The sequence below is a fragment of the Musca domestica genome, unplaced genomic scaffold (assembly GCF_030504385.1).
Source record: "Musca domestica strain aabys unplaced genomic scaffold, Musca_domestica.polishedcontigs.V.1.1 102, whole genome shotgun sequence".
Classification (NCBI taxonomy): Eukaryota; Metazoa; Arthropoda; class Insecta; order Diptera; family Muscidae; genus Musca; species Musca domestica.
Genome location: NW_026712117.1, coordinates 234145 through 261617, shown reverse-complemented (window position 1 = coordinate 261617; position 27473 = coordinate 234145). Strand labels below are relative to the sequence as shown.

At 36.0% G+C, this 27473-nt stretch overlaps 3 protein-coding genes across 3 annotated transcripts; all 3 read right to left on the bottom strand.

Moving 5' to 3' along the window:
* Positions 1–555: 555 nt before the first annotated feature.
* Positions 556–11723, bottom strand: LOC101901526 (uncharacterized). Its single transcript, XM_059127928.1, has 4 exons — positions 11627–11723; positions 7795–7953; positions 1194–1793; positions 556–1124 (listed from the first exon to the last, which is right to left on the bottom strand). The coding sequence occupies exons 2-4, from the start codon at positions 7884–7886 to the stop codon at positions 842–844; spliced, it is 975 nt and encodes a 324-aa protein (XP_058983911.1). The 5' UTR covers positions 7887–7953; positions 11627–11723; the 3' UTR covers positions 556–841.
* Positions 11724–15993: 4270 nt separating this feature from the next.
* LOC101887401 (32 kDa beta-galactoside-binding lectin-like) lies at positions 15994–17201 on the bottom strand. Its single transcript, XM_005182949.3, has 3 exons — positions 17047–17201; positions 16397–16990; positions 15994–16330 (listed from the first exon to the last, which is right to left on the bottom strand). The coding sequence occupies exons 1-3, from the start codon at positions 17136–17138 to the stop codon at positions 16054–16056; spliced, it is 963 nt and encodes a 320-aa protein (XP_005183006.2). The 5' UTR covers positions 17139–17201; the 3' UTR covers positions 15994–16053.
* Positions 17202–23982: 6781 nt separating this feature from the next.
* LOC101887576 (uncharacterized) lies at positions 23983–26185 on the bottom strand. The gene is made up of 3 exons (XM_005182950.4): positions 26015–26185; positions 24418–25002; positions 23983–24326 (listed from the first exon to the last, which is right to left on the bottom strand). The coding sequence occupies exons 1-3, from the start codon at positions 26107–26109 to the stop codon at positions 24032–24034; spliced, it is 975 nt and encodes a 324-aa protein (XP_005183007.2). The 5' UTR covers positions 26110–26185; the 3' UTR covers positions 23983–24031.
* Between the last annotated feature and the right edge of the window lie 1288 nt (positions 26186–27473).

The window sequence follows — 27473 nt, the reverse complement described above, 5'->3', positions numbered from 1 at the left end:
TCTAAAACCGTTATTTCGGCTAGGGTATAAAAATCAATCACTTGGACACTTTCTGCCTAATACGTATTTTTACGTTAATTTCAGTCGTCAACTCGAAAAAGTCGGTGGAAAATGTAAAAAAAAATAAGGAAACATTTTCCCTTTTTTTTGTAACATTGTTGCTAAAATTTTTTTGATATACAATAGAAATACAAATTTCTTTTCTGTGGTGGAACATAGTTAAATTTGATCTTAAATAATTCTGCATTTGACACTTCCCAAAGCAATGAAGTATAATGGGAGATTTTGACTTAAATTAAAATCGTCTTATTTTTTACAGTAAAAAAACAAACACACAAATTTTCACTTTTAGTACATAAATATCGAATATATTTTTCCATAAAAACTATTATACCAAGGTATATGATTAATCCTGAGATTTATTATGAAATTTTGCGTAGAATATTCCACCTTTTGACACTTTCTGTCAGAAATAAAATTTTATCTTACTTTCATGCGTCAACTCGAAAAAAGACCGAGGAAAAATGTATGAACAAATTAGAAAATATTTTCAGGTTTTGTTTTTTGGTAATAATGATGCAAATTTTTCTTGATATGTAATGGCTATGGAGATTTCTTTTCTTTGGTAACTGATAATGAAATTTGATGAACAATAATTTCGTCTTTGATGTCATCGTTCTAAAATGATGCATTGTAGGAGAATTTCGCAAAAACTCACACAAATATTTATGAATTCCTGTGAAAAATCACATATCAAAATAGTAATACTTATATTGGGTCTCCTACCCATACATTAATGCTCTATATAATTAAAAAATTTCATAAATTTGTTAGCATTAAATCATTTAAATTTCTTGTCCGACAACTTTTCGAAACCCTCACACGAAGCATCGTCCAAATGAAAGTGGTCAATGGAGCTGACTCGTACCGAGACACCATCAATGCCAAAGATTTTGACTCCAGAGATATTTGTTAAAACATCAGGTGTACGCAGGGCATAGTCGAAGAGATAAGTGCCATCCTTGGCCATGCGAAAATGCGTCTCAGTGAAAGCAACGGCAATTTTGAAGGGAGTTGAAAAATCCTCAAACGGAAAGTGGCCATCCTTTTCTTCCGAACCAAATCTGGTATTGAAAGAGACATTTAAAATTATTTTCAAAATCAATTTCCGGGATAAATTTCCTCGGACTTACACCATTTTTTCGGGATTATCCTTTTTGTTGCGTGTCGGCAATTTTGAGTTACGTATAACCTTCTTCTTATCGAATCGCATACTAATGTGCACCTCTTGCCGTTTTAAGTTCATGACATTGCGAAAATGCATTATGAAGCGACCCTTGGTATCACCCCTCAGTTTGACCATAATAACCATAACATGGCCCGGCTGAAATGCCATGGGTATGTCGTGGCTAAAATGTACCCGTGTCTCCGCCAATTGCACCAGAGGCCAGGGCCGGGGGAAATATTTACGATGATCGATTTGAGTGATCTGTGCCAAGTGCCCGGTAATTTTCAAAGTATTTAGATCCTCAATTGGGACCTTGTACTCTACAAACATCAACGGATTCCCATTGATGCTGATGTGGAACTTTTGCTCATCCATAATTAGGTTGATTTTGAACGGCTGATGGAACTCATCGGTGTTGTACTCCTTGTCTGCCACTTCCAGCCAATTTCCATCAATCTGTTGTTTTAGCATGATTTTCTCATGTTGCGTATTAACGATCATGTGTAGGCCGATATCGATGTTATCTCGCTCTTGGAAGCGTCCCGTGGCCAAGGATATGCTGAACCTAAGGAAATATTAAATTTGAAAAAAATTGATTGAAAAATATTTTTATATTAATTATTACAGGAAAAACTCAGTAGCTTGTAAAAGTAGAGCTGAAAAATATGAGGCGTTTGAAAGTTTACATTGTAAAGTGGCCAAATATAGTGGGGAGGGGGGTGCAAAATCCCCACTCCTCCATATTTTTTGAAATTGTCGTATTCCTTGGAATACCTTGATTTTAGTTAGGTATATAGTGACTTCGGCAATATTGCAGATAAAATTAGAAGGAATATTTTGGTTATAAATATTAACCCTCAAGAGGGGTCGTTTTGGTCCTTTTTTGAAAATACGGTAAAAACCACACTATAAACGGCTTCGTAGCATGTCAAAATATTTTACGAAATTATTCCTCATAAAATTCTTCTATAGTTTCTAGGAGATATATATCAAAAGTATAAATCCTACCTAAAAGCTAGGAATTCATAAACAGTAAGCAGACATTTTCGGGTAAAATCCGTACTTCATGTGAGTTTATGCAAAAATCTCCTACAAAACATCAGTGTAGAAAGATGACGTCAAAGACAAAACTATTTTTCATCAATTTTCACTATTAGATACCACAGGACAAAAATCTCTATTTCCACAACATATCAAGAAAATATTTAGATCAAGGTTGCGAAAAAAAATTCGAAATATTCCCTAATTTTTTGATCATTTATCCTGGGCCTTTTTTCGAGTTGGCGTCTGAAAGTAACATAAAATTTCATTTTATACCAAAAGTGTCAAAAGAAAAAATATTCTATACAAAATTTCACTTCAACTCCCAGAATCAACTATATAGCTAGGTACGATAGTTTTTAAGAAAATTACTTTTGAATTTCATGTTCTTCTAGAGAAAATTGTGTGTTTATGTCTTTTACTGTTAATTCAACACGATTCCATTTTAAGCCATTATCTTCGGTTATTCTTCATTTTTTGGGGAATGTGTCAAAGGAAGAATTATTCTAGATCAAATTTCAGTAAGAGCCACCAGGGAAAAGAAATCTCTATATCCACTACATATCAAGAAAATATTTGCATCAATGTTGCGAAAAAAAAAACAAAAATTTTCCCTAATTGTTTTTGATAAATTTTTCCTCGGACTTTTTTCGAGGTGACGCCTGAAAGTAACATTAAATTACATTTTAAGCAGAAAATGTCAAAAAAAGAAATATTCTATACAAAATTTCACTATAAATCTCAGGACCAACTATATATCTAGGTACGATAGTTTTTAAGAAAATTACATTCGAATTTTAATGTTATTCTAGTGAAAATTGTGTGTTTATATTTTTTACCGCTAATTCAACACGATTTCATTTTAAGCCATTATCTCCCTTTATACTTTATTTTATGGGGAATATGTCAATGGAAGAATTATTCAAGATCAAATTTCACTTCCAGCCACCAAAGGAAATAAATCTCTATGTCCACTACATATCAACAAAATATATCCATCAATGTTGCGAAAAAAAACGAAAATATTCCCTAATTGTTTTTGATAAATTTTTCCTCGGACTTTTTTCGAGTTGAAGCCTGAAAGTAACATTAAATTACATTTTAAGCAGAAAATGTCAAAAAAAGAAATATTCTATACAAAATTTCACTATAAATCTCAGGACCAACTATACATCTAGGTACGATAGTTTTTAAGAAAATTACATTCGAATTTTAATGTTATTCTAGTGAAAATTGTGTGTTTATATTTTTTACCCCTAATTCAACACGTTTCCATTTAAAGTCATTATCTCCCTTAATTCTTCGTTTATTGGAGAAAGTGTCAAAGAAAGAATTATTCTATATAAAATTTCATTGTGAGCCTGTGAACAAAGGAAATTTGTATACTCAATATGTACCATCGGAAAAATATCATCCATTTTGAGTTATTTGTTTATTTTTATTTTTTTCGCTTTATGGTTTATAAAAAATCTTGATTTTGATAATTGCTCTTTCGAGTTAAGCCAGTAGCTAAAACCTTCTGATGCAAGATATTCTACACCAAAAGAAGACAAAAGTTTTCAAGTATATTGTTTGAAAAGTATGAGCCTAGATCATCATAATAACTAAAATCAGGAGATATCTTTATTTAGAGGCTCTACGTACGGGTTGTGCGTTTCTACGTAAAAAAGATATCAAAAATGCCAACATTTGGTGAAATTAAATGGAAAACATGGCCTAAACTTAAAAAAAAAATACTTGAGATTGCAAATATTTCTATATGGGGGCTATACCGAAAAGTGAGCCATTTTAGCACCATTGATTCTGGCTGTAGTTCAAAGATCTCCATCGATTTGCAAAGCTCTATCATAATTGTTGCGAAACCTAACTCAAATTTTAGGGGCCCCTTTATGCATATATGATCAAAACTACATCAAGGCCAGCTCGATAAAAGTCCGAAGACGTCTGTGAAAAGTAGGAATTATTTTGGTGTTTTTTTTTTTTTTTTTTTTGGAAAAAAATGAAGGCAATTTTTTCTTGACATTTAATATAGCTGGAGATTTCTTATCTTCGAATTAGTGAAATTTGATAAAGAATATTTTTGTCTTTATGTCACTCTCCTAAAATGATTTTTTGTAGGAGAATTTGGCATAAACTTACACTCACCCTGAAATACGCTTTTAATGTTTATAAATTTGATAAGATTTAGACTTTTAATTTATTCCGGGTCCCATAGTAGATTTTTGTGACAAATAAAATACATAGCTTATTCTGAAACTTATAGTGAAATTTAGTGCAGATTATTACATCCCTGGACACTTTCTGTCTAAAACAAAGTTTTGCGTTACTTTCATGCATTAACTCGAAAAAAAGTCCAAAAATAATCTATGAAGAGTAGGTGATGTTTTCGATTATTTTTTTATTCTTTTTGTCAAAATTGAAGGCAATTTTTTCTTGATATGTAATGTAGCTAGGAATTTCTTGCCTTTGGCGACTTATAGCGAAATTTGATTAAGAATATTTTTGTCTTTATCGTCATTCTCCTAAAATGATTTCTTGTAGGAGATTTTGGCAAAAACTCACACTCACCTGGAAATATGCTTTTAATGTTTATAAATTTGATAAGATTTAGACTTTTAATTTATTCCGGGTCCCATAGTAGATTTTTGTGACAAATAAAGTGCAAAGCTTATTCCGAAACTTATAGTTAAATTTAGTGCAGACTATTACATCCCTGAACACTTTCTGTCTAAAACGAAGTTTTATTTTACTTTCATGCATTAACTCGAAAAAAAGTCCAAAAATAATCTATGAAGAGTAGGTGATGTTTTCGATTATTTTTTATTCTTTTTGTCAAAATTGAAGGCAATTTTTTTTGGATATGTAATATAGCTAGGAATTTCTTGCCTTTGGCGACTTATATTAAAAGTTGATTAAGAATATTTTTGTCTTTATCATCTTTTTTCTGAAATGTTGTTTTGTAGGAGAATTTTGCACAAACTCACGTCACCCTTAAATGTGCTTTTAATGTTTATAAATTTTATAAGATTTTGACTTTTAATGTATTCCGGATCCCATAGTAGCTTTTTGTGACAAATAAGGTATATAGTTTAATCTGAAACTCATCGTAAAATTTAGTGGAGAGTATTTCCTCCCTTGACATTTTATGTCTAAAACAAAGTATTGCGTTACTTTCATGCATTAACTCGAAAAAAAGTCCAAAAATAATCTATGAAGAGTAGGTGATGTTTTCGATTATTTTTTTATTCTTTTTGTCAAAATTGAAGGCAATTTTTTCTTGATATGTAATGTAGCTAGGAATTTCTTGCCTTTGGCGACTTGTAGCGAAATTTGATTAAGAATATTTTTGTCTTTATCGTCACTCTCCTAAAATGATTTTTTGTAGGAGAATTTGGCACAAACTCACGTCACCCTAAAATGTGCTTTTAATGTTTATAAATTTGATAAGATTTTGACTTTTAATGTAATGCGGATCCCATAGTAGCATTTTGTGACGAATAAGGTTTAAAGATTAATCTGGAACTCATAGTAAAATTTAGTGGAGAGTATTTCCACCGTTGACATTTTATGTCTAAAACGAAGTTTTGCGTTACTTTCATGCATAACCTCGAAAAGGAAAAAATAATAAAAAGCATTAGTACAAATTTTCGCTATTTTTTTTTTTGGTAAAATTGAAGGCAATATTTTCTTGATATATAATAAAATTGCAGATTTCTTTCCTTCGGCGACATATAGTCAAATTTGATGGAGAATATTTTTCTCCTTATTGTCATTTTTCTAAAATGATGTTCTGTAGGAGAATTTTTTCTTAAACTTACACTCACCCTAAAATGTGTTTTTAATGTTTATAACTTCCGTAAGATTTAGACTTTTAGTGTAGTGCCCAATAAGATAAAAAGCCTTTTGTGAGTCTTATAGTGAAATTCGGTGTAGATCATTTCCTCCCATGACACTTTCCTTCTAAAACGAAATTTTATATTACTTTCAGGCATTAAATCAAAAAAAGATCGAAAAAAATCCATTAAAAAATACTGAGAATTTTCGCAAATATTTTGTGGCAAAATTGAAACACATATTTTCTTAATATTTAAAAGAAATGGAGATTTCATTTCTTTGGTGACTTATAGTGAAATTTGATAAGGAGTATTTTTGTCCTTAACGTCATCCATCTAGAATTATGTTTTGTAGAATTTAGCATAAACTCACACTCATCCTAAAAGTTGTTTTTAATATTAATATATTTCTGGCGTTAAGGTAAAATAGATTTTTGGGGCATTCTGGGACCCAAAGTAGAATTTTATGACAAATAAGATATAAAGCTTTTTCTGAGACTTATAGTGAAATTTGGTGTAGATTATTTCCTCTCCCCACACTTTTTGTTTAAAACGACGTTTTATTTTACTTTGATGCATCAACTCGAAAAAGGCCAAGGAAATATCTATTAAAAATTAAGAAAAGAATTTTTTTAGCCAAAATTGAATGACATATTTTCTTGATAAATAATAAAATTAGAGATTTTCTTCCTTCGGGGACGTAGAGTCAAATTTTATAAAAAATATTTTTGTCATTATCGTTATTCTTCTAAAATGATTTTTTATAGGAGGACTTTGCATAAACTCACACTCACCTTAAGATGTGTTATTTTAATGATTCCTGGCGTTAAGGTCAGAGAGACTTTTGGTGTATTCTAGGACCTATAGTAGAATTTTATGACAATTAAGATATATAGTTTATTTTCAGACTTATAGTGAAATTTGGTTAAGAACATTTTCTTTTTGACACTTTCTCTCTGAATCAAAGTTTTATGTTACTTTTATGCATCAATTCGAAAAACGGCAGAGAAAAAAATCCATTAAAAATAATAATTATTTTGGCGTATTTTTGAAGACAATATTTTTTTGGTATATAATTGAAATAGGGATTTCGTTTCATTGGCGACTTATAGTGAAATTTGGTAAAGAATATTTTTGTCTCTGACATCATCCTTCTAAAATGATGTTTTGCAGGAGAATTTTGCATAAACTCACATGAAGTGTGGCTTTAACCCCAAAATGTGCTTTAATGTTTATGAATTCCTGGCGTTTGGGAAAGGTATATAGTTTTGGGGTACTCTGGGAGCCATGGTAGGATTTTATGACAAATAATTTTGTAAATTTTTTTGACTTGCTTCGATCCCGTTTAAATGAAGTTTTTAGCCATTTTTTAACAAAAGAACCAAAAAGACCCCTTTGGTGACTCTCGTGAGGGTTAAAATTTTCCACCATCAAAATAAAAATATATTAATAATATTGCCAAAGACACCATATACCTAAAATGTTAAGATTTCGGTAAATCTTAATTCGAATGTTTCCAAACGTATGGAAAGGGCGGAACTTCCTCCCTCTATTTGGGTTGCTTTGCCGATACACATGTCTTCTATGTTTTCAGCTCTACTTTCATAGCTACTGAGTTTTTTCACAAATTATTTATTTATTTATTTCATTTTATTTTTGCCTTATGTTGCCCTGACAGCAGTCTAGACTTACCATGAACCCTCCGCCTCCACTTGAGCTCCAATCTCCAAAATGTGGCCAAAGCCTAAATTTTCTGCCAATTTACCTTGAAATACCGCCGACATCGTTCATTTGTTTTGTCGTCGGTATTTTTTGTTGCAGCCAAGCTTCCAATGGTTGTTTTCCCTTCAACTGAAATGATTTTTGAAAATTTTTATTCAAAATAATTTCACTCAATATATCTACGATCTATCAAAGAGAAGTAAAGAGAGAATGCTCGTTGTTTTGTTTGTGGTTGCCTGTTGAGTAGTGGATCATTTGCATGAATAAGCCGCTGCGGTGGAAACTAAACGCTCTCCAGAAATTGTAGCTTTGTTTTGCAGTGAAGGCCGGTTGCCTCCAGCCGAATAAAGAAAAAAAAATCCCACAAACAGAAATTTCTTTGTCTCTCCTCCTTAGTGGTGTTTATTTTTTTATTTTGTCAGAATAGTTAGGGAATTCCCGTCAGCCAATTGAGGAAATTATAGTTACTTGTCGACATGGGCATGTTGTGAATGACGCTTGGCTAACTCCGCCATTTGGCATGTGGATCACTGTTGGAGTGTGAAGGACGGACAAGGTTGGGTATGTAAACATTCGAAGTAAATCGGCATAAACAGAGAATAAATAATATGTCATGGAATTCGACTAAGAAATAAATATCCATGAGTCGATCCAGACGTGTGATCGGACGACCATATGTTTGTCCATGTTAATTTGTAATCACCTTACAATGCGCAATTATGGATCGATCTTGATATATTTGAAATTGACGAAAACCAAAAAAATCTCCAGATTTTGCAGTTGCTCCACAGGTCACAATTTTAGAACAATCGACACAGAATTTCACATGGGGTAAGAGTTTTAGACTGCCTATTAATTTCAATAGTCATCGGAAACAATTTAAAGAGTGCAATGGACAAAAATTTTTGTGTGAAATTTTTTTGTGAATACCTATCAGCATGGCGGAGAGCGTAGATATAGAGTAGATGGCGCCGGTCAAAAATTGGAGATTTTTCCACAAACTCACTGATAGTAGTACCTTAACCCTAACATTCCCATTTAGTATATATGAATTCCTGGCATTTATATAAGATTTAGACTCTTTTATTTTATCATAACCTCCACCATAGCATGGAGGGTATATTAAGTTTGTCATTCCGTTTGTAACACCTCGAAATATACATTTAGACCCCATAAAGTATATAAATTCTTGATCAGCATAAAATTCTATGTCGATATTTATATACATATAATGTCTGTAGGACTTAAGGTATTGAAAATGGACCATGTAGATCCACATAACGGTACCTCCCTATTTTCGGTATTTTTTTGATTGAAGCGACATTATGCACCGGGAATGTTTCAAATTTGGTATTTGAAGTTTGAAATGGATACTACAGCCTATGACAGAAAATTGTCTGTACAGGTACACGCCTTCGTATAGCCCCCATATAACGGTACCTCCCGATATTCGGTATTTTGATGATTTTAGCGACATTATGCACCGGAATTGTTTCAAATTTGATATTTGAAGTTCGTAACTGATACTACAGCCTATGACAAAAAATTATCTGTGCAGGTCCACGCCTTCGTATGGCCCCCATATAATGGTATCTCCTGATATTCGGAATTTTGATGATTTTAGCGACATTATTCACCGGAATTGTTTCAAATTTGGTATATGAAGTTCGTAATGGATACTACAGCCTGAGACAGAAAATTGTCTGTGCAGGTCCACATCTTCGTAGAGCCCCTATACAACGGCACCTCCCTATATTCGGTATTTTGAAGAGTTTAGCGACATTATTCACCGGAATTGTTTCAAATTTGGTATTTGAAGTTTGAAATGGATCCTACAGCCTATGACAGAAAATTGTCTGTGCAGGTCCACGCCTTCGTATAGCCCCCATATAACAGGAACCTCCCGATATTCGCTACTTTGATATTAGGCACATTATTCACCGGAATTGTTTCAAATTTGGTATTTGGAGTTCGTAATGGATACTACAGCTTTAGGCAGAAAATTGCCTGTGCAGGTCCACCTCTTCGTATAGCCCCCATATAACGGTACCACCAGAAATTCGGTATTTTGATTATTTTTGCGACATTATTCACCGGAATAGTTTCAAATTTGGTATTTGAAGTTAATAGTTGATACTACAGCCTATGACAGAAAATTGTCTGTACAGATCTACGTCTTCGCCCCCATACAACGGCACCTCCCTATATTCTGTATTTTGATAATTTTAGCTACATTATTCAGCGATTTTTTTTTTCAAGTTCCCCATTTGAAAATTGTAATGGCTTATGACAAAAGTTGCCGATACAGGTTCATGGCGTCGTATAGACCCTAATATAACGGCTACATTAGGTATTTTTAAGATTTTAACAGAATATTTAATGGATTTTTGTTTTTTTTTTTTTGAAAATTGCCAATTTCGTTCCAAATGATGGAGGTTATTCAAAGTTCGGCCCGGCCGAATTTAGAGCTTTTTAACTGTAAGTTCTACTTTAATAATCTGTTGGATTTTCCCTGCATTAATCACAAAAATACATGGAATTATGTCGCACATTGTTATTCTCTCTCTCTCACTCACTCACTCGTAATTATAATTGTTGTTTCCTTTAATGTTGGCATGCCTTCGTTTCGTTTGATTTGACCAATGGACATTGTTGCAATTCCATTGGAATATTGTAGAATAATCTGAAATGTTATTACCGAAATATTCTTCTTCTGGTCTTCTATGAGAAGACCTTTATTATTGGGCTCTATAAATGGGAATGGGCCAAAATACCGCAGAGGAATATTCGGGCAGCGTGTAACGGTTTCATTGGCCGTCTGAAGGCCATAATTCGTGCCAAAGCATCCTGCCAAAGGAAGGAAGCGGGATCGACCCATAGTTACTTTTGAGGATCTCCATAGAATCACTTTTTAAGTTGATTTATGCATGTCAGTCCCTCCGCCCGTCTGTCCATGTTTTCTTGTGAACAAAATGCAGGTCGCATTTATTATCCCATTTGAGATGAAATTTTCCCAACAACATTTGTTTGGCTCAAGGACGAACCCTATTGAAATTGGAGATAATCGGTCAAAATTTAGATATAGCTCCCATATATATCTTCGTCCGATTTGCCTTTTATTGTCCACCAAACGTGTAATATCAGCCCGAATAGTATAGAATTTTGCACATACAACCAAATTAGGCCTGAAAATAAGTATGCCAAATTTGATCGAAATCGGTTCAGATATAGCTATAGCTCCCATATATATTGTTCATCCGATTTGTTATTTTTGTCCTCCGCAGCCGTAATATGCACTTTGCAACAACAATATTTGGGGAAATATATCAAATACAGCTCAGAAATACATTTGCTAAATTTTATCGAGTTCGGTTCAGATTTGGATATAGCTCCCATATATAACTTCGTCCGATTTACCTCTTATTGTCGAAATCGGTTCAGATATAGATATAGCTCCCATATATATTGTTCATCCGATTTGTTATTTTGGTCCTCCGCAGCCGTAATATGCACTTTGCAACAACAATATTTGGGGAAATATATCAAATACAGCTCAGAAATACATTTGCTAAATTTTATCGAGTTCGGTTCAGATTTGGATATAGCTCCCATATATAACTTCGTCCGATTTACCTCTTATTGTGCACCAAACGTCTAATATTTGCTCAAATGGGATGAAATTTAGCACTTACGACCGAATGGAGTCTAGAAGCTAGTATGTCAAATTTGGTGAAGATCGGTTCAGATATAGCTATAGCTCCCACATACATTGTTCATCCGATTTGTTATATTTGTTACCCACAGCCGTAATATGCACTCCGTAACAGCGATATTCAGGGAAACATATGACTAACGTTATTCTTTTTTCTTATTTTGAGATCGCTTTCTTTCTCTATGCCAATTAAATAAATACTGATAAAATTCTACTCGTGCCGATGTTGGGTGTATTTTTACTATGCTATTTTTTATCGTAGCTTTAAAAACCATATTTGTAGAAGCGTTTAGTTACTCTTTGTCAATGGCAAAAGAGAAATCTAGAATTTATTTCAAATATCTCTTGAGTTCAAAATGGAAATTCGATACTCTTCAGATAGCAAGGGCTTTGCACAAATGGTTTACTCCTAAAAGTATGCTTTAGACAAAAATTATTTATGGACAGTGATCAAATATTGTATGGTTGTAAGGGAAAAGGTATTATATATTGAAACAACGTTTTTGGAGCAAATTTGAAATATTTTAAACTGGATATAGTTCCAAAGACTTTTAGTTTAAACTCAGTTAGGAAAAGTCAAAAGTCGGGCGGGACCGATTATATGATACCTTACACGACTACGCATATTTAGTAGAGCTTCCGTAACAGAAGATTTTATATTGTGAATTTATTTAAAGTAGATCATAACACCGATTAACCTTATTTGAATGTGTATCATAGCTTTATAGTAGTCACAATTTAGAAAGTATATCCCACCCTGAATCGATTTTCAACAAATTGGTCGGAGGCTTTTGTACCTCTGACTTCGATAAGGATTATATTAAAAAAACATTTATTGGAGCAATAGATATACCGGACCGAGCTTCAGCAAATAGTAAAATTCAGTGGAATATGAAAAAATCTATTCAATTTGGGCTGATATTATAAATGTGGTGAGCAATAACCGTAAAATCGGATGAAGATGTATATCCAAGCTATATAAAAATCTAAAACAATCTCAATAAAATGTGGCAGAGGTTTTTTGGAGCTGTATCTGATGTCCGGTATCAATTATTATTATTATGGAGTGCATATTATGCATGTGAGTGACTTAAAACCCCTAATCAAATGAAGCATATATAGTTATATCTGAAGCGATTTTCTCCAAATTCGATGTAGTTACTTCTAGATTGAATTCGGTCAGATGTGCCACAATTCACTCGATTTGGGCTGATATAAGCCATTTGGTGTACGATAAACCTGAATTCAGATAAAGATATATATGGGAGCTATATCCAAATCTGAACCGATCCTGACAAAATTTTAGGCACTTATTTCTGAGCTGCTCCTGATATCTGGTACCAAAGATCATTGTTGTGGAGAGCATATTACGTATCGGTTGAAACATATGTGTGGGAGCTTTGGCTATATCTGAACCGATTTTCACTAAAATTTGAAGTACTTGTTTCTAGGATTTATTCAGTCGAAATTTTAAAGATTCAGTTCATTTGGGTTGGCATTAGCCATTTGGTGCACAATAAATCTGATATAGGATATATATGTACATATATAGGAGCTATATCCAAATCTGATCCGAACTCGATTAAATTGGATAGAGGCTCCATAAGTTATCTGGTACCAAATATCATTTATGTGAAGAACATATCACGCATGTGAAGGATATAAAATCCAAATCGGATGAAAGATATATACAGGGTGAGATGAAAAAACTGCAACCAACTTCAGACTGCTGTCATTTCTAAGGCACTCGGCCGTCAGCGTTTAAACTTATTCCAGTGTCAGCTCAATATATTGTTTACAAGCATACAAAAGCATTTTGGTGAGAATTTTCCAGAAAAAAAGTTTTTCGTGATATGTTTGGCTGGAAAACCACAAGTGGCTATCGTTAGAGCACTTCAGCAGTTAAATGTGAATAAATCTTATGTGACTCGTACCATCACTCGTTACCGTGATACTGGCAGCGTAGCCCGACGTCAAGAAAGTGAATTGAAGAAAGAAGAAAGAGCAACATCAGCAGAAATAATTCGAAAATTAAAGAAGCGACTTGATCGAAACCCGCGTCGAAGCGGAAGGAAAATGGCTCGGGTGCTGAACATATCGTAATATTCCATTTGGCAAATATTGAAAAATGAGCTCGGGGTAAAGCCATTGAAATTCCAAAAAGTACAAGAAGTTACACCGCACCACACAGAAAGAAAATAGACTCAAACGAGTTAAAGAGTTGTTTAGCTTGGCCGAAAGTGGTGAACTGCCGAATTTGGGTTTCTCCGATGACCGATGAGAAAACATTCGTTGTCCAGCAGTTTGTAAAAAAAAACAAAATGATCGTGTTTACTTGCCAAAGAGGTCAGCTGAAAATGTGCAACTTCGGTTGGCGACCAGAACTTAAGCGCCGGCCATGGTGATGGTGTGGGCCGCCATAACAGCCGATGGTCGCTCTCCGCTCGTATTAATCGACCATGGCATCAGAATAAATGCCGGATATTATCGCGAAAATATTCTGGAGGATGTATTAAAGCCTTGGGCATGCAAACATTTTGGTCGCAGACCTTGTACAGACACCTTGTACACACTTGTATACCTTGTCACGCCACCCAAGAAAGGTTACAAAATGAAGTTCCTCGCTGCATTTTCAGCGCACAATGGCAACCAAAATCACCGGATACCAATCCGTTGGACTATGGTGTCTGGAGTATTTTGGTTGGCACTAAAAAATATCAAAAGTATCAATCACCTCAAGCAAGCACTTTGCCGGGAATGGGCCAAAATACCGCAGAGCAACATTCGGGCAGCGTTTGACGGTTTCATTGGACGTTTCAAGGTCATAATTCGTGCCAAAGGTGACCAATTCAAATAAATCTAAACTTATTCTAAAATTGGATGCTATTTCCTACATTTTTGCTTTCATTCAATAAAATTAAAAAAGAATGTAAAAATTATGGCGTTTGACTATGTTGCAGTTTTTTTTATCCATCTTTACACCAGACCTTGGAATAACAACAAGTAAAAAAGCTGTAAGTTCGGCCGGGCCGAAATTTGAATGCCCTCCACCATTTGGAACGAATCTGGCAATTCTCAAAAACAAAAAAATCCGTTAAAATTCTGTTAAAATCTTTAAAATACCAAATGTAGCTATTATATTAGGGTCTATACGACGACATGAACCTGCGTAGGTAACATTTGTCATAAGCCATTACAATATTCAAAGGCGAAACTTAAAAAAATCGGCTATAATGTCGATAAAATCTTAATACCGAATATCGGGAGGTACCGGGGGCTATACGAAGACGTGGACCTGCACAGACAATTTTCTGTCATAGGCTGTAGTATCCATTACGAACTTCAAATACCAAATTTGAAACTATTCCGGCGAATAATGTCGCTAAAATCATCAAGATACCGAATATCGGGAGGTACCGTTATATGGGGGCTATACCAAAACGTGGACCTACATGACCCATTTTCAATACCAAAAGTCCTGCAGACATAACATACATTAAAGGAAAACTTTTTCAATCTACGTCAATTCGTTCGGAAGACGGGCGGACATCGCTAAATCGACAATAGAATTTCATGCTGATCAAGAATATATATACTTTGTGGGGTCTAAAATGTGTATTTCGAGGTGTTACAAATGGAATTACAAACTTAATATACCCTCCATACTATGGTGGAGGGTATAAAAATATAGGGATGTGTAATATTTGAAGACAATCGGACTCTTACATAACATTTTATAAAAGTTGTAATTATTCAAAATTTTAACCATTTGTGGGGGAGGTACTTGATGGAGTCGACCGATATTATCCATTTTTGCACCTGACCTAGAACTCGAGCATATATTAGAATTTGCATAGTTGTACCAAAATCGGATTATCCTTCTTTTTCTGTGCAGTAAAATAATTTTTTTAAATTTCGACCTTTTGTGGGGGAAGTACCAGAAGGAAGGGACTGATATTACCTATCTTCGAACTCGATCTAAGTTTGACAATATTATTACGAGAGTTGTCGTGCGCACCAGCCAGCCAGCCAGACGGACGGACATCGCTAGATCGACTCCAAACATTCAGAATCGGATTTGGACCAAAGAGACATGTATTGAGGGTATAATAAATATGTAGTCATATCTGCACGCCACTGTATATATTGAATTCACGGGTAACCCTATTGTCAGTTCGCCGACGCATCTATTATAGCACTTAAACACGAGTAGAATGTAATTTAGTATTAAAATCGATATAACTCTCTATTTTTTATAAGAAACCGATTTTGTGTGTGTGTATGTGTGTGTGCGTTTGTGTGGCACTCTGTAAACAAATGATCGATTTTAAGAGCCCCATGTGGGACTTACCCCAATAGAGAAATTGGGGTAAATCCCTATTACAAATCAAAAAAACCGCAATATGAGTGTTCCGAACCACTCGCACACTTCAAGTTGTGGTAGGTCTAATTTTTTTTTTTTTTTTTTCAAAATTAAAAACAAAACATTATTTTCTAAACATTTATATTTACAATTATTATGACGAATCTGAATATTGTTCAAAACCCTTACATTTGGGATTATCGGATAACAAATGCTCTACGCCTAAGACACGGGCAATCATTCCATATTGTCCTGTGATTTTTGGGCCCGTTAGCCTGGGCAGGACATGGGCTGTGCGATAGCCATATTTGAATAAGAAGATGCCATCTTTGGCCATTTTCACGGATTTCTTGGTAAAACCCAAGGCCAATTTGAAAGGTTTGGATATGTCGTCAAAGGGGAAATCTCCCTTGGTTTCTTCATCGCCCCATCTTAAAGGGAAAGGGGTAATGGATATTTATAATGTGTATTTTTCCGGTAAAGCAAATTTTACTTACTCCACCACATCAGGATTCTTTTTGGGTAATTTGGAATTTCTTATGATTTGCCTCAAATTAAATCTCAAATTTATGTGAACCTCAATGCGTTTCGAGTTCGTGGCATTGTGGAAATTAATTCTTAGCCAACCATCTGCTTTACCCAGCAATTTCATGGTCAGCAACATTATGTTGCCCGGCTGGAGTGGACATGGTATGTCGTGAGTAAAATCCAGGCCATCCTTCTCTTGGCATATCTGGGCCGGCGGCCATGTTAGGGCAAAGTATTTCCGATGATCCACTTGATTCAGAGTTATCAAATTTCCATCGATCATCAGGTAAGCTAATTTCATATGGGGCCCGGTGTAGCGCACAAATGTCAATGACTTGCCATTGATGGCGACATAAAATTTCTTCTCATCCACAGCTATAGTAACGCTAAAATGTTGACGAAATTTCTCCGTTTCAAATTCCTCACTGTCCACCTCCAACCATTGGCCATTTAGCAATTGTTTAAATTCGATTTTTTCATTGGCAATATCGATCAGCATGTGGAATGGTATATCAAACATTTCCACTTCACCACATCCACCCAGGGCCAAGGAAATGCTCAACCTGAAAGTGGAAAAATTAGAGGATATCTCTATTTTTTCTCAATTTTAAGAACTTGCCATGAATCCTTATTTTTCGCCCTGCCACCTATCTGCAGCAGATGGCCAAAGCTTAAGTTTTCAATAAGTTTTCCTTGAAATAACACCGACATATTGTAGTGCCAGCGGGCCTGACTAAAAGTAAAATAATATTCTTAATAGCGTTTTTTCCGCTATTCGCACGTTCTATTTGCCAGCTGTAGTAGGAAACCCCGCAAACCGCACGCACATACCGATTTTAGTCTGTCATGTATTTTTATTCGCATAATAAAACCAAAAAAGAAAACCCAACAACATTACCGAACAAACGAATATGTTCAAGCTAGAAGCATACAAAAGTACTGAAAATGGAGGATTTGAAAAAAAAATCTTAAGTTTGGAAGGTGCCATTAGGAATATTTTCTAGAAATTCGTATTAAAAAATCCTTTGTTGGAGCTCACTACGGACCTTTTTATACCCTCCACCATAGTATGGATGATATTTTAAGTTTGTCATTCCGTTTGTAACTCCTCGAAATATACATTTTAGACCCCACAAAGTATATATATTCTTGACAGCATAAAATTCCACGTCGATTTAGTGATGTACGCCCATCTTGAAAATCACTCTAGCTTCCGAACGAAATGAAGTAGATTGATAAAATTTTACTCAAATGTTTGTTATGTCTGCAGGACTTTTGTTGTTGAAAATGGGCCAAGTAGGCCCACGTTTTGGTATAGCCCCCATACAAGGGTACATCCCGTTATTCGGTATTTTTTGATTTTGGCGACATTATGCGACAGAAAATTTTCGGTGCAGGTCCACGTCTTCACATAGCCCCCATTTAACGACACTTCCCGATATTCGGTATTTTCATGATTTTAGCGACTTTATTTACCGGAATTGTTTCAAATTTGGTATTTGAAGTTCGTAATGAATACTACAGCCTATGACAGAAAGTTCTCTGTGCAGGTCCACTCCTTCGTATAGCCCCCATATAATGGTACCTCCCTATATTCGGTATTTTGATGATTTTAGCTACATTGTTCACCGATTTTTTTCAAGTTTCGCATTTGAATATTGTAATGGCTTATGATGAAAGTTGCCTATGCAGGTTCACGTCGTCGTATAGACCCTAATATAACGGTTACATTCAGTATTTTTAAGATTTTAACAAAATTTTTAGCGGATTTTTTTTTTTTTTTTTTTTTTGAAAATTGCCAAGTTCGTTCCAAAAAGTGGAGGGTATTAAAAGTTCGTCCCGGCGAAACTTACAGCTTTCTTACTTGTTGTTATTCAAAACTTTGGGCCTTTGTGGGGAGAGGTACCAGAAGAAATGGTCCGATCTTTACAACCTTTACAACAGATCTTGTGCGAATAGAAATATTGAGATGTGCCAAATCTGAATGTAATCCGATGTTAGTTTTGCGTTTTATGAGCTTCATGGATATTCAAAATTTTGACCACCTTCGCACCAGACCTTGGGTTAATAAAAATATTGTGATGTGTGTAATTTGAAGACATCCGGACCCTTACATTTCATTTTATAAGAGTTTTGATCCTTTGTGGAGAAGCTACTTGATGGAGTGGACCGATATTGTCCATTTTCGCCTGACCTGGCATAGCACTGATAAAAAATATTAGGATTTTCAAAGTTGGAGCAAAATCGGATTATCCTTTCACTCTCTGTGCAGTAAAATATTTTCTTTGAAAATGTCGACCTTTTGTGAGAGAGGTACCAGAAGGAGTGTACCAATATTGTCCATTACGATGTACCAAGTTTGGACCAAATCGGACACTCCCTTCGAGAGTTATCGTGCGTACCAGCCAGACAGACAGACGGACGGACGGGCGGACATCGCTGGATCGATAATTAATGATCGGGAATTCATGATTTATGATGTCTCATAGACAAGAAGTTAAACGACTCGTGAACAATAGGGAACGATGGTGGCGGGGTTTTCACGATTTGTACTCGAGTGGTTGATGTGAAGTGTGATTAGCCAATAATTCGAAGGTGATCGGGTACTCGTGGATGACCGTCGAAGGTTGGCAAATGAGGAATTTCAGGAATTACGATGTTTGGGTTCGGGGTGATGATGATTTGCAGGTTATCGAAAATTTGTAGATGCTCGTCAAATCTTGATTGGTACGAAATATTAGGATTTATGATACTTACGTTCGGCGTAGTGACGATTCAAATGTAATCGAGATATGGTGAATGCTCAACAAATGTTGCTATGCTGCGTTCAATATATTGACGATTTGAGGGTGGACGGGAACTTATGGTTGTCGCTTAACGATGGGTTGAATGTTACCAGAGAAAACGAGGTTGGTGCTCTTTGTGACGTTCGGAAAGTTAGCAATTTGGGGATAGTCGGGGCTAACGGAGTAGGTGGTTGGGATGTTGATGTGCAGGAGGTGAATAGGAGAATTGTGGTATAATCGATGGCAGTTCACTGTGGAAATGCTCGGGACTAGCTGCAGCCAGGTCTTCGTAGACGGATTCGGATTCGTTCGGGTTTGGCAGCACATTGTTGCTATGCATAGACCTTCGAAAATGGATGGATGGAGTACTCGTTCGGACTCGACAGCTCACTGAGAATAGATTCGGCAATCGAATTCTAGGCCTTTGTAGGTGGATCGAAACTCGTTCGGTTTCGGCAGCTCACTGTGGGTATATTCGGGTCGTCTACAATAGCTAGGTAACTTTTCTAGCTAGCACTACTGTTTATTCGAGTTAAGGTGTTTGTTAGGCGGAGGACGGCAAATGATTCAGGAAATTCTGAATCGATTTTGACGTGGACATTTTTTATTGCTATAGAGTGCATGATCGAGAAGGATTATATTAAAAATATATTCTCCATTTCGGCTGATGTTAGATTTATTTCCACAATAAACCTGAAATCAAATAATTGCTGTGGAGTGCATATTACTCATGTGAGGAACTTAAAACCCAAAATCGGATGAAACATACAGCTGAACCGACTTTTAAGCAATTTGAAGTACTTGCTTCTAGACTGCATTCGGTTGAATTTGCCAAAATGCTGGTCATTTGGACTATTATTGGTCATTTGGTGCAAAATTAACCCGAAATCGGTTGAAGATATATATTAGGGCTATATCTAAATTTTAACCGATTTTGAAAACATTTGACAGAGGTATTTCTGTGCTGTATCTGATATCTGGTACCAAATATCATTCTTGCGGAGTGCATATTACGAATGTGAGAGACTTAAACACCAAATAGGATGAAACATACATAGACTCAAAAGAGCTAAAGGGTTGCTTCGCTTGGCCGAAAGTTGTGAACTGCCTTGGTTTTCTCCCATGGGAAAATATTCGTTGTCCACAAGTTTGTAAACAAACAAAATGACAGTGTTTACTTTCCAAAGAGGTTAGCTTAAAATGTTCACCTTCGGTTAGCCACCAGAAAAAATACCAAAGTGTCGATCACCTGAAGCAAGCGCTTCGCCGGGAATGGGTCAAAATAGCGCAGAGCAACATTCGGGTAAGGTGTGACGGTTTCATTTAATAAAATTTAAAAAAAAAAAGTATAAAATTGTGGCTTTTGACTTTGGTGCAGTTTTTTTTATCTCACCCTGTACATATGGAAGCTATATCTAAATATGAACGATTATCTTTGACCATTCATTCACTTAACGGCAAATTTTGTGCCATTTTGTAGTTTTCGAAGAATCATAGTAAATTTCAGAATTCCAGACGCAATTCCAAAAATGGTTACTATACCTTTCTTAGCCTCCTTCTCTCCACTCCAGACACCAACAGTAACCTTGATACCAAATTTCAGAATTCCATCTCTATACCAACACCCAAGGGCACATTCTGTGGCATTTTACACTTTTCGTACACATTTCCAAAACCACATCCATATCTCAATCCCAGATACCAACAGCGACCCCAATTTCAAATTTCGAGATCCCAATACCCAATTTTGTACCACTTCGTACTTTTCCTACAATTACGATACACATTTCCAAAACCACCTCCATATAATTACCACAGACACCAACAGTGACATCTATAATAAATTTCAGGATTCCAGCCATATTCCATCACCCATTTAGTACGATTTTGGACTTTTCGTACAATTGTTGGACGTATGTAATCTAAAAATTAAATTCCAGAATATTATCTCCATCCCTTCACCAAATACCAAATTTAGTACCATTTTTGACTTCTAGTACAATTATTGGACGCCACCGCCAAATCTCAACACACATATGCCATCAGTAGTCCTAAATATTAAATTTCAGAATTTTATCTCCTTCCGTTCATACAATTCCAAATTTAGTACCATTTAGTATATTTCGTACAAATATTGGACGAATTTTCAAACCTCTGCCAAATCTCAACATACAGATGTCATCGGTAATCTAAATATAACATTTCAGTATTTTATCTCCATCCCTTCATATAATCCCAAATTTAGTACCATTTAGTACCTTTTTATACCCTACACCACATAGTGGTAAGGGTATTATGCCTTTGTGCATTTGTTTGTAACATGGAGAAGGAAACGAGATAGACCCATAGTTACTTTTGAGAACCTTCATAGAATCACTTTCTGAGTCGATTTATGCATGTCCGTCCGTCTGTCCGTCCGTCCGTCCGTCCGTCTGTCCATGTATTCTTGTGAACAAAATGCAGGTCGCATTTATTATCCGATTGAGATGAAATTTTCCAAACAATATTTTTTTGGCCCAAGGACGAACCCTATTGAAATTGGTGAGAATCGGATCAAATTTATATATAGCTCCCATATATATGTTCATCCGATTTCGGTTTAAATGTGCACCAAATGTCCACTATCAGCCCAAATTACCTGAATTTTGGCACACCCAACCGAGTTCGGCCTAGAAGCAAGTATATCAAATTTGGAGAAAATCGGTTCAGATATAGCTATAGCTCCCATATATATCTTTCATCCGATTTGATCTTTAAGTCCCTCACATTCCTACTATGCACTCCACAACCGTGATATTTGGTACCAGGTATTAGATGGAGCACAGAAATAGGTGTTTTAAATTTTATCGAAATCGGTTCAGATTTGGATATAGCTCCCATATATATCTTCATCCGATTTCGGGTTAATTGACCACCAAATGGCCAATATCAGCCCAAATGGCCCGAATTTTGGCACATGTGACCGAGATTAGCCTTAAAGCAAATACAACAAATTTGGAGAAAATCGGTTCAGAAACAGCTATAGCTCCCATATATATGTTTTATCCGATTTGGTGTTTAAGCCTCTCACATTCGTAATATGCACTCCACAAGAATGATATTTGGTACCAGATATAAGATACAGCCCAGAAATAGCTGTTTGTAATTTTATCGAAATCGGTTCAGATTTGGATATAGCTCCCATATATATCTTCATCCGATTTCGGGTTAATTGTGCACCAAATGGCCGATATAAGTCCAAATGGACTGAATTTTAGTACATCGGACCAAATTCAGCCTAGAAGCAAGTATATCAAATTTGGAGAAAATCGGTTCAGATATAGCTATAGCTCCCATATATATCTTTCATCCGATTTGATCTTTAAGTCCCTCACATTCCTACTATGCACTCCACAACCGTGATATTTGGTACCAGGTATTAGATGGAGCACAGGAATAGCTGTTTTAAATTTTATCGAAATCGGTTCAGATTTGGATATAGCTCCCATATATATCTTCATCCGATTTCGGGTTAAATGTGCACTAAATGGTCAATATCAGCCCAAATCACCTGAATTTTCGTACATAAGACCGCATTCAGTCTAGAAGCTAATACGTAAAATTTGGAGAAACCCGGTTCAGAGATAGCTATAGTTCGTAAAATGCACGATAGAATTAGATAGATTTTGATTTTGTACCAAATATCTCATAGAGCTCTGAAATGCCCTGTATAAACCTTTTTACGAGAGCTCTACTAAGTATGCATAGTGGTGTAGGGTATCATATAGTCGGCCCCGCCCGACTTTTGAGCTTTCCTTACTGGTTTACAAATACTGAATGCATTTCCAAACCACCACCAAATCTCAACACACAGATGCCATCGGTAATCTAAATATTAAATTTCGGAATTTTATCTCCATCCCTTCACCCAATACCAAATTTAGTACCATTTAGTACTTTTCGTAGAAATATTGGACGCATTTCCAAACCACCTTTATGTGTCCAGATTACAGATGAATAGCGAATATAATACCAAATGTCATATTCCAAGCGCAGTCTGTTCATTCAATACCAAATTGTACCAAATATAGTACTGTTTAGTACTTTTCGTGCAGTTGTAGTACACATTTCAAAAGCCACTTCTTTATCACAAACTTACCACCAAAAGGTACTCCAATACCAACATTTTAAAATTCCAGCTTCAGCCGTTCACCCAAAACGAAATTGTACCAAATTTCGTACCATTTAGTTCCGTTCTTCCTGTTCGTACATATTTTTTAAACTAGCCTCATATTTGAACCTTATTTCCCAGACTTAATTCTCATACCGAATTTCAAGTTTTTTTACCTCTATCCGTTCACAAAATTCCAAATGGTACCACATTTAGTGCATTTTAGTACTTTTGGCACTTTCGCTTTTGTTTTGTCCATCCAACACAACATAGGAGACTCTCATTCCAAATTTCAGATTTCCAATTCTATTCTTTCGCCAAATACCAAAGATAGTACTATTTGGTACTTTTCGCACTTTTTAGTACGCCCTTCTAAATGTACAGTCAAACTACACAAAAGGTGATCCTAATGCCAAATTTTAAACTTCAAAATTAATCCCTTACCCAAATACAAAATTTGGTACCACATGGTACTTTTTAGTACTTTTTTCCAAAATCACCTCCAAATATCAATCCTAACAGTGATCCTAATGTCGATTCGCAGATTTCAAGCAGTATCCATTCACGCATTACCAAATTTAGTACTTTTCCTACCCAGGATGTTTTAAAACAATCTTCCTATCTCGCCGAGATCTTACCGATCTAGTCTGTCCACATTAATTTTTAATTTAATCCAAATTATTTACAATTTCTAATTGAGAGTAATTTTCAAACCCGGCGCATGAAACATCCTCCATTTGGACATGCTGCAGTTCCGCAACCCTAACATTCAGGCCATCTATACCGAATAATTTAAGGCCTCCAATAAGGGGTAAAATGTCAGGTGATCTGTAGGAGATTGAAAACAAGAAGACACCATCCTTGGCTAATTTTAATTCGTTTTCTCCAAAGGCGAAGGCCAGTTTGAACGGCTGTAGAAATTCCTCAAATGGAAAGCGATCTAATTCGTGCTCCTCGCCAAAGCTGGAAAATTAAAATACAAAAATACTTAGAGACTACAGTATAGCCTGGATAATTGGATAAATCTAGATTTGTCTTCCTTCTACACACATACCGAAAATGTTCTCCATTCGGAATGGTTTTAGTATTCCAACAAAGTCGCCTATTTTTGAAAGCCACCCTCAAGTGAAGCTCCTGCATTTCCACATCATTGATATTCCGCAAATGGGCAATGAAACTTCCATTATCACTGCCACTCAACTCAGCTCCAATGACCATGACGTGACCCGCTTTGAACGGCATTGGTACATCCCCGCTAAAGTGAAGACGTTCTTCGAATACCTGAATCGGTGGCCATACCACCGGAAAATATTTCCGATGATCAACTTGACACACCGTCTCAAGGCCACCATCAATTTCCAACTGGGTCAAAAGACCCAGACGTAAACGATATTTATAGGAGATCTCCAGAGCATTGTTGATGCTGATGTGGAATTTTTCATCGGCCATCACAATGTAGATTCGAAATTCCTTGGTGAACTGTGACGTGTCAAAACCTTTTGATTCCTCATCACACCATTCACCGTTTATGTACTTCTTGAATAGAATCATGTCCTTGAGGAAATTCACGGAGATTTGTAGGCCAATATTTGAATCATCATCGGCGGTGGCTTCGCCAGCCTTGAGTGTTATTAGGAATCTGTAATCAGAGAAATTAAATACAAATTTTCTATAGAAAATCCTAAAACCCCCCAACAACTGGGGGACACCAGATTTTCTTTAGAAAATCCTGAAACCCCCAACAACTGGGGGTCACCAGATTTTCTTTAGAAAATCCTGAGACCCCCCAACGAGTGGGGCTTACCAGATTTTCTTTAGAAAATCCTGTGAAACCCCCTTAGGAGGGGGGTCACCAGATTTTCTTTAGAAAATGCTGTGAACCCCCCTTAGGAGGAGGGTCACCAGATTTTCTTTAGAAAATGCTGTGAACTCCCTTAGGAGGAGGGTCACCAGAATTTCTATAGAAAATCTTGATACCCCCCTTAGGAGGAGGGTCACAAGATTTTCTATAGAAAATCCTGATACCCCCCTTAGGAGGAGGGTCACGAGATTTTCTATAGAAAATCCTGAGGGTCACAAGATTTTCTATAGAAAATCCTGAGGTCACAAGATTTTCTATAGAAATCCTGATACCCCCTTAGGAGGAGGGTCACAAGATTTTCTATAGAAAATCCTGATACCCCCCTTAGGAGAAGGGTCACAAGATTTTCTATAGAAAATCCTAATACCCCCCTTAAGAGGGGGTCACAAGATTTTCTATAGAAAATCCTAATACCCCCCTTAAGAGGGGGTCACAAGACTTTCTATAGAAAATCCTAATACCCCCCCCCCCTTAAGAGGGGGTCACAAGATTTTCTATAGAAAATCCTAATGCCCCTTTTTCTATAGGAAATCCTAATACCCCTTTTTCTATAGAATATCCTGTTGACCCCCCTAAGGAGGGGGCTCACAAGATTTTCTATAGAAAATCCTGTTGACCCCCCTAAGGAGGGGGCTCACAAGATTTTCTATAGAAAATCCTGTTGACCCCCCTAAGGAGTGGGCTCACAAGATTTTCTATAGAAAATCCTGTTGACCCCCCTAAGGAGGGGCTCACAAAATCCATTGGAGACCCGTAGATTGGCCTTAGGGTGTAAGCCCAATTTCCTTACCTCTTGGCTTCCTTCTTGGCTCTGCCAGATAATTCCAAAACATGGCCAAAACGCAAATGTTCAGCAAAATTGCAACGAAAAACTATGTCCGACATTATTTCTTTTCAACGAGCTTTCGCCGAGTTGACCAAGCAGCGACTGATGGATATGTCTCTCAAACCGTGTTGGGTTTAAAAAAAAATGTGGTCAGACATTCTAATTTTAGTTCAATAAAAATTTCATATGAAATATGAATCATTTGGGGTGTTAGGGTTGCGTAAAACATAGATTGGCGAATTGGTTTATTGCACTCAAGAGAAACCCAGAGAAAAATACAAAAATAACTACAGCGAACTTGCCCTCACAGTCATAATTCAAATAATTTTAACTAATTAAATATCTGTGATTAAGGGGTGTGAGATTCTCTCACTCCTCACTGCCCAGCATTACTCACAGTTGCCCTCATCTGAACCTGAAATATCCTTAAAAATAACAACAACGCCTGCTAACACTGACCATCTGCTTAAGACAATCCATCTTTGACGCTGCCAACCAAAACCCCCCAACGCCCACCATTCGTAGACAAATGCGCCGCGTAAAGACAGATTAATGCCCGAACACAAGTGCCAAAGCATAAAACCGATGAATGTTGCAGCTTAGAATGCTAAGCAGAAAATGTAACAAAGCTAAGAGGCGATAATACCTCAAAACAAATGACTGGGTAATTTCTCAATATTCGAAAATAGAAATTCAAGAGCAAAGGAAGAGAGTTGTGAGAGAAGAGATTACAGTGTGGCGAAGTTGGAAAAAACATCAAAGAGGGAAAAGAGAGATCCAAGATTTTTTGGTGAGATTTAGATTTCATTTCCAAATTTAATTCAAAAATTTACTGCTCACAAGCGATTTCGAAAACAGCGGTTTGGTCCATTATATCATTCCAGCAAACACTTCCCCCACTGTCCAGTTTCTTCCCACCGTGCCTAAGATGTTAAAGGAACTTTCTTGGAATTTCTTTCACTTTAAGGATTCCTTGACACCAACATCCCAAAATGAGCAGCCAAAGAACAGAAAACCATATGTTCTCTACCATGACCATAATGACTATCATCATCACCATCATGGTTATCATTCCATTCAAACTCATGGAATGTTGGCATCACTTGTCATCGCCCACAGCCATCATTTGTCCGACAGATGAATTGGCATTAATGTGTCCGCTTTCAAAAATGATTTGTTATTTTATTTCAGCAACGCTAAGCGAGTCATCAGAAATATTTGCTGATTTGAGAAAAACTAAATCATTAGAGAAAGAGATAAAATCTAAGGTCAATAGTTTGAATGCCATAATTGAAGGACAGCCATGACTAAAAATGCGATTTTGTGAAGTGTAAAAATACGTTTTCTGAGAACTGAAAACAAGTTTTTATGGAACAAATTCCAAAGGTTATTAGAGAATTAATAAGGCAAAGTTCAATACTAA

Excerpts from the sequence above, each read along its gene's own strand:
- LOC101901526 (XM_059127928.1), bottom strand. The coding sequence starts at position 7,886 with ATGTCGGCGGTATTTCAAGGTAAATTGGCAGAAAATTTAGGCTTTGGC. Across the intron at positions 1,794-7,794 it reads GTGGAGGCGGAGGGTTCATG|GTTCAGCATATCCTTGGCCA; the intron begins GTAAGTCTAGAC and ends ATATTTCCTTAG. Across the intron at positions 1,125-1,193 it reads GATAATCCCGAAAAAATGGT|ATTTGGTTCGGAAGAAAAGG; the intron begins GTAAGTCCGAGG and ends TTTCAATACCAG.
- LOC101887401 (XM_005182949.3), bottom strand. The coding sequence starts at position 17,138 with ATGTCGGTGTTATTTCAAGGAAAACTTATTGAAAACTTAAGCTTTGGC. Across the intron at positions 16,991-17,046 it reads GCGAAAAATAAGGATTCATG|GTTGAGCATTTCCTTGGCCC; the intron begins GCAAGTTCTTAA and ends TTCCACTTTCAG. Across the intron at positions 16,331-16,396 it reads AAGAATCCTGATGTGGTGGA|ATGGGGCGATGAAGAAACCA; the intron begins GTAAGTAAAATT and ends TTTCCCTTTAAG.
- LOC101887576 (XM_005182950.4), bottom strand. The coding sequence starts at position 26,109 with ATGTCGGACATAGTTTTTCGTTGCAATTTTGCTGAACATTTGCGTTTT. Across the intron at positions 25,003-26,014 it reads GCCAAGAAGGAAGCCAAGAG|ATTCCTAATAACACTCAAGG; the intron begins GTAAGGAAATTG and ends CTCTGATTACAG. Across the intron at positions 24,327-24,417 it reads CCGAATGGAGAACATTTTCG|CTTTGGCGAGGAGCACGAAT; the intron begins GTATGTGTGTAG and ends TTAATTTTCCAG.